Below are 7,500 nucleotides of genomic sequence, written 5' to 3' on the forward strand. Positions count from 1 at the left end.
GCGATGTTTTCTCCCCGCCACGTCCCTAGCCACACTTCACCGAACCGTCCGGCTCCAATGCGCTGCTCGAGCTTAATTTGTCGTGCTATCGTTCTCGGTTCTAGAAGCGGTAGTCCTGATCCACTGCCTGAGCATGTGATGCTCATGAGGTCGGTTAGTGATGCCATTACTCGGCCGTTTTCTGCTGTTCTGCCGTTAGCGTCTCCGTTTGCATGAGGATGGGGCACGTCCAGCTGTCGTGTTATTCTACGTTCCCGAATTTTTGCGACGAGATAAACAAAACTCACAACACACAGGCAGACGACACTGACGGGGATGATAGAGGCCAACAGGATGAAGGTGTTGTCACTAGCTTTACTTGGATCGCTTGGTTTATTAGATGGTTTTGGACCTGCAGTGAAAACTATAGTCAAACACACACAGACAGATGGATGGACAGACAGACAGACAAGACACACAGACAGATAGACAGATAGACAGACAGACAGACAGACAAACAAATAGTACTGATTTATGAAAATATATTTTAGACAGACAAATGGACAGGACAGACAGACAAACAGACAAATACAGACAAACAGACAAATACAGACAGACAGACAGACAAACACAGAGACACACAGACAGACAGATGGATAAACAAACAGACAGACAGACAGTTGGACAAACAATTTACAAACAAACAAACAAACAGACAAACAAACAGACAGACAAATGAATGTATGACCAAACATATCAACAAACAAAACGACAGATGGACAGACACATAAACAGACACACTGACACAACGGGTTATAAGCAACGTTCGCATGCAGACTGACACACGACCATAAAAACAACTCCAGACTCTATTTGGGTTGTGCAGCAATAGACTAACTATTCTCGCCATTCCAAAACGATCAAATACACAAAACGTGTGAATTCTAAAATCCACACACACACACACACACACACACACACACACACACACACACACACACGGAACCTCAAACACCCAACTAAGGCTGTGTCTCCACTTGTTGCTCTCTAAACATGCCTAACGTTAAACATGTTTAACATGTTTAGAGCTAGACGGTGTCTCCACTTGTTCATTTTATCCGGACTATTAAACTAATTATCCGGGACTTTTTTGTACGATGCGAATTCGTTTCTTGTGGACCAGACAGTCGGATATCGTCTTGAGAACAATTAGAGACACTCTCGCCGAAATCGCTCTCTCCGAACACCCTGCATCAGTCTACGCCGTCTCTAACATTGTCTTCTTCCAATAGTCTCCAAAGAAAGAGAGAACAGTGCGAAAGAAACATCATCCATAGTGTGGAACTCACGTTACTATCAGGTGACCGTTAAACCTACACTACTTTCGCTAAACTACCTCTGCATGTTTAGCAAAAGCTGTTTAGGTTTACAGTTAAACAGGTTTAATGCTAATGGAGACGATATTATTCTTAAACATGTTCAGACTTCGAAAGGTTTTAAACATGTTTAAGCCCTAGTGGAGATGCACCCTAAGTCTTCACTTTGTTCTTGTACCAAACACCTGCACAGTTGCGTAACAACCATTTACCGCTCATGAATTTTACAATCTCTGGTTCACTAAGGGTCACCAGACCTCCAATTATCACTAATAACAAAACTAGTTTTTATCGCTTACCCACACCCTCTAGTGTACACAAACAGTTTCCTGTTAGACACACATATTTACATCTCACAACAGAAACACCCAATGAAAGCACCTCACAGCTTAACACATCAACACCTACACCCTTCAAGGGACCAAACACAAACTAGAAAAAATAATTTCCTAATATTTTTGCAGCACACTAGAGCGACTTCTTATCACTACGAATGGCGCCATCATATCCCCTGACTACATCCGGTTTCTTCCCAATTTTTTTGCACAATGTGTTGGGTCTATGGTGTATTGCATGTAGCAAGGCATGTTGCTATACAATGTAGCTACAACAGTGTATCTCCAAAATAGAAATGAACGTCAAGAATGTCGAGTATTCCGTGTTTGTTGCTTCTGCACCAGCGCTTGGAGCAAGCCCAGCAGCTCATTTACTAATTAGAGTGACGAAATTCTGCAGCTACGGACAACACGCGCTCACAACACGAAGCGCCTACGTCTTCCCTACACCAACGACCCTACGCCCTGCACACAGCATCCCCCACTGCTACACTGTAGTCAACATGTACCCACACTGCTACATTGTAGTCAACATATACCTACACTGTTAGTACGTCGACATGTAGCAAGTTAATTAGCACAAACCATTGGGTTCCGACGACGACGGTGGCAACGTTGGAGCAGTGTTGCACAACGGTTTGTCGTTGCAACAGCCACGTCTAGGAATGTGGCAATCAATTTTGTCGGAATACGCGCAGTCTTGAATTATTTCTCTCTTGTCCTCGAATGTAGTGACTCCCACCAAGCAGTATGGCACGCTATCCGTCCGTCCGGTGCACAACTTGGTCGTGTTTCCCACACAGACGCTGCAATAGCAGAGCAAGTTGATCTCTCGCGGATCCCCTAGGGAATGGACAGCGGTAAACAGTTGAATAAATTAGCTACATTGTGACAGCAAGAGACGGTGTACGTGTTGCCTATGTGTCAAACTCGCCTGTTGATACTCGACGGAAGAACGAGGAGAAGAGAGCGAGGAACGAAAGCAGAAAGGCTTCGGATCTCATGGCTTCTCGGACGGGTCGTTAGGGTTGTGACGTGTTGGGTAGAGATCTGGTCTCCACTCTCGGGTCGTTGAGCGGTTGGACAGCTAGAAAACCAGCGGACGGACGTCCTGATCAAGATAACATTCACCTCTCATTCGTACGGGATACTTGATGTTGACCTACGGGATATCACAGCTACTCGATTGCGACAGTGTGTTGGAATGATGCGCACGTACACACTGTTGTGCTGCTTTTGATGTGTAGTCTGCTATGTCGTTAATTTGCAGTGGATGGCGGTAATCGGTTGGGAAGACAAGAGTGACACCCGACGTGTAGTTGTCACATTAGGAGATTAGGAAGTGTTGGGCTCTTGTTCTCACCTTCACTTCACCTTATGATGCGTAGTCGTACTGGTTTAAGGAGCAGGCGATTTCCGTTTACTGTTGCTACACTGTCTGCTACATTGTTGTCAATTAGGGTGATCGAACTCCCAGGAGACGGAGACTCCACCTCCAACTTGTAGCTGTCTTGTGTTATGTAGAGGAGGTCTGTACATACGATACAACACGTCACACACATACGCACTCACGCACGCACGACCGATTTTATTGGTTCTGTTTATGGGCTATTTCACACACACACACACACACACACACACACACACACACACACACACACACACACACACACACAACACACACACACACACACACACACACACACACACACACACACACAACACACACACACACACACACACACACACACAACACACACACACACACACACAACACACACACACACAACACACACACACACACACACACACACACACAACACACACACACACACACAACACACACACACACACAACACACACACACACACACACACACACACAACACACACACACACACACACACACACCACCGATTTGCTACCTTGCTGTCATCCAGCATATGGGTGGCGTACAACTGCTACAGCGTTGCAGGCTGACTGTTGTATTGTCAGTAGGTGTGGTATCTGCAGCACATGGGTGTGTGATGATGATGCGTCCGCTGCTTCATTAGTGAGTGTCGGCGCTTGTATAGGAATCCTCTTTCGCTCTATTTTAGCTCCTCATTAGGTCGGACACACACTGTTATTGATCGCAGTGCTATAACAAGAGTACAATTCGTTGGATACTTGTGTAGATCATGCGTTGCGTGGCAATGTTTTGATTAGCGCCGCAAATTGGGCAGACATCATGCATGCTTGTTTTGCTTGCAGAGATGTTGACCAAAGAAAGTCTAATTTTGTTTTGATGAAATTATGGAATTGAAGTACGAAATGTGACTTTTCGTATAAATAAAATGTAGCAATATTTTAATCGTGATAAAAATTAATTTATTTATTGAATGTTTAGAGAAATAATTTTTAAGTGATTGTCACTAGATTTGAACTGTAAATTTTTGTTGGATTAATTGATAATTTGCTCTCTCACACACACACAGTGACACACACACACACACACACACACACACACACACACACACACACACACACACACACACACACACACACACACACACACACAATTGGTAGGTCAATGAATATAAACATTTAAAGAAGCGTCCAGCCATGCCCAGATGTTACTCTAAATTTCCAGATGTCAAACAGTTGGCCTAAGAGAAAGATGAAACACTAAACGCATTTATAGCAAACTGTATCTCTTTGTAGTCAACCGCCTGATTGAATTATGTCTCCCTCTAGTGAATCAATACTCCATGTGTTGACCTAAATGCATCTTGTTGAATTGCTGGCCACTTCTTCTGTTGCCAGGCATCATCACCAGATAAAAACCTCAACACACTGTAGCACAATCTATTTGCTCTGACACGTGAAGGTGGACGATGTATGTGGTGACTTTGATTTCTCTTCAGTGTTTGATGGGACTGATGAGTGTATCAGAAGGTGAGGCATTTGTGTTTGAGAGATATTGATCTAACTAACCACAATGTATCGATGGTCATATGCCCACATGAATGAGGGTCATCTTGTGTGGTACTCAAGCTTGCTGTGTGTGAGTGTGTGTATCGATGCTTGTGTGGAGTGGAGTGTATATGGGCGAATGCCAGAAATTGCAAACAGACTTGGAGAGATGAATCACAAGGTTGTAGGCGGTTTCCCTCAAAGCTACAAAGACTTCCTGCTTGCCATCTTGTTGAAAGGAGATTCCGACATTGAGAGTTATGCACACCACACACACACACACACACACACACACACACACACACACACACACACACACACACACACACACACACACACACACACACACACAGTGCGACAAGAGTATCTAAATGTCAGTCTGCACAAACCCAAAGTACTCAGGCAGTCGGTCTCTGATTGGACTCCTACTCATTCTCATTGATCAGACTCTCATATGTTGTCACTGCAGAGTGCCTGTTCGTGCCAACCTCGTTCTGCTATTTGTAATGCTGCCGACTTCTTTGGCTTCCTGCATGATTTTGGAACTAATCATCGGCAACTAATAGGCAGTCTATGGCTGCATGAATCAATACTTTAACTCAACAACAAGGCTTGGCATTTATGTTTGTTGTATGTGTGTGTAGGACTGCGATGCTGTTGCAAGAGTAGTGTCCACTGCACTGTGCACCAAGGCGATCCCACTATGTGTGAACGAGACCACGTCGGCGCTCGATGCTTGTACATAGGGAAATACGACTTGAGCAAAGTTACGGAAAACAATAGTGACGACCTCGTATTCTCTTGTCTGTCGTCGTCTGCTACGTTCATCCGGTGCAAATCTCGTGACAGCCAATGTTGTGATACCGACTGGTGCAACTGCCCAGGTCATTTGCATCCGACACTCTCTACGACTCTAACCCAAGAAAACAACACAACAGCAACCACACACACCAACAATCCAACTGCTAATGATACATCGATGGTTCATCCTCCCGATGAATTTCCTGGAAACTCGACTGGAAATACGAGTCTCGCATTCGATGCACCCACTGGTGTGGAGAGTCAGAGAAAGGTAAACTACACACAAGGATCAATGAATTCAACAAACACAAAGGTGTATGACTCATCGACCAACAAGTCGGCTGGAAAAGTCACTTGCAAGCCATGCTACTGTGCTAGTAGTAATAGGTGCACGACTTCTCGTCGTCGTCGAAGACGCTCCAGCTGTTGTAAGACCAGCAATGAGGCGGTTGCAACTGCAACCACATTCTCACCAGGTTTGACAACACACCAAGCAAGGACAGTAATCTCTGATGTCACTCCTGCATCCAACAATCTCATTGATTCCAATCACGATGATACACAATCACACGGCGATGACGAAACGCAGTTTGTTCTCGTGTCCATTCTAGTTGGTTCTCTCTGTGGATTAGTGTTGATCGTTCTCTCTATTGTTATAATTCTTCTTGTGATTAAGCATCGACGTCGAGTGGGCAGCTTCAGTGTGGACATCGGCGTGTCCGTCCCTGTCACTGTCAACTATGCAGTCGCTGGTAACGAGCTCGATATGACACTGTCAGACAGTGGGCCAGGACTCCCGAGTCTGGAGCAACTGACTATTTGTCGTCAGATTACGTTGACGGATCACATCGGTACTGGAAGGTATGGAGACGTGTGGTGTGGCAAGTGGATGGGAGAGAAAGTTGCTGTGAAGATATTCGCATCGAAAGACGAGGAGTCGTGGGATCACGAGGTGAACATCTATCAGACGCCTCTATTCAGACACTCCAGTGTTCTTGGCTTCATAGCATCGGATCGTAGAGACACGGGCACGTGGACACAACTATGGCTTGTGACTGATTACTGCGAGTTTGGATCGTTGTATGACTTCTTGAGTCACAATGCTGTTGATGTTGAGATGACACTGAAACTGGCAGAGACAGCAGCTGCTGGTCTGTCTCATCTCCATATGTCGATACTCGGCATGAAGGGAAAACCGGCCATGGCACACAGAGACATAAAGAGTCGAAACTACTTGGTCCGGAGAGACTGCTCGTGCGTTCTCGGAGACTTCGGTTTGGCTGTCACGCACGATGCCGTTAGAGATGCCGTAAACTTTCCGTGTACAACTCGAGTTGGAACGATCCGATACATGGCACCCGAAGTTCTCACCGACAAACTGGATTCCAGTCACTTCGAGTCGTTCAAACGAGCCGACATCTACTCGTTCGCTCTCGTCTTGTGGGAGATCACTCGACGATGCCATTTCAACTGTACTTAGTCACAAAGTCTTGTGTCTTATCGACCGTCTTCTCATGTTCGTGTTTGTGTTTCCAGCTTGGCAGCAAGGCTATGAGATGCCGTATTACGATGTGGTTGGACCCGACCCGTCATACGAGGAAATGTCTCAAGTTGTTGCTGTAAAGAAGTTTCGGCCGACCGTATTGAAACAGGAACAGTGTGAACAATATGAGGTAAGTGTGTCAACACACAGACATCGCTGGCTGAGGTCTGATAGCTTGCTTGTGGAAATGATTTATTTGCTTAGCCCAGCAGCTGCAGGGGCCACATCCCACTCTGTCTGTTTGTTCTCAATCTAAGAATGTTACATAAAAATTTGTTTACTTTTTATAGACATTAGTTTACTTAATTAATATATTTTAGTATATAAATTATTTGTTAAGACTGTACATTACTAATTAGATTAATTAGTATATGTAAGTTATATATTTACATTATTTATATTTTTAATAATATATTTGTATATAATACAGATAACACAGATAACACATATCCGCCCTAAGGACGATTTATAATATTAATATATTATACTATATAGTAATTAATTATATTATT

The 7,500-nt window shown here is 44.4% G+C and overlaps 2 protein-coding genes across 4 annotated transcripts in view; one reads left to right on the forward strand and one right to left on the reverse strand.

The window, feature by feature from the left end:
• The window catches only part of LOC134194406 (TGF-beta receptor type-1-like), a 4,917-nt gene extending 1,651 nt beyond the window's left edge, over positions 1-3,266 (reverse strand). The window contains exons 1-4 of one of the 3 annotated variants that reach the window (XM_062663339.1): positions 2,910-3,266; positions 2,625-2,852; positions 2,276-2,533; positions 1-391 (exon numbers count right to left, since the gene is read on the reverse strand). The exon at positions 1-391 is cut by the window's left edge and continues 721 nt beyond it. In XM_062663339.1, coding sequence (XP_062519323.1) covers positions 1-391; positions 2,276-2,533; positions 2,625-2,694 — 719 coding nt within the window. In that variant the 5' untranslated portion in view covers positions 2,695-2,852; positions 2,910-3,266. Of the gene's footprint in view, positions 877-2,275; positions 2,534-2,624 lie in introns of those variants that run through there. The other 2 variants (XM_062663338.1, XM_062663337.1) reach the window with 2 other exon arrangements.
• The window catches only part of LOC134194405 (TGF-beta receptor type-1-like), a 7,076-nt gene continuing 874 nt past the window's right edge, over positions 1,299-7,500 (forward strand). Inside the window, exons 1-4 of the mRNA XM_062663336.1 lie at positions 1,299-1,339; positions 4,426-4,626; positions 5,289-6,917; positions 6,982-7,118. Of these exons, the coding sequence (XP_062519320.1) occupies positions 4,566-4,626; positions 5,289-6,917; positions 6,982-7,118 (1,827 nt within the window). The 5' untranslated portion in view covers positions 1,299-1,339; positions 4,426-4,565. The remainder of the gene's footprint in view (positions 1,340-4,425; positions 4,627-5,288; positions 6,918-6,981; positions 7,119-7,500) is intronic.

Source organism: Corticium candelabrum, chromosome 18, assembly GCF_963422355.1.
Source record: "Corticium candelabrum chromosome 18, ooCorCand1.1, whole genome shotgun sequence".
In the NCBI taxonomy this organism is placed as follows: domain Eukaryota; kingdom Metazoa; phylum Porifera; class Homoscleromorpha; order Homosclerophorida; family Plakinidae; genus Corticium; species Corticium candelabrum.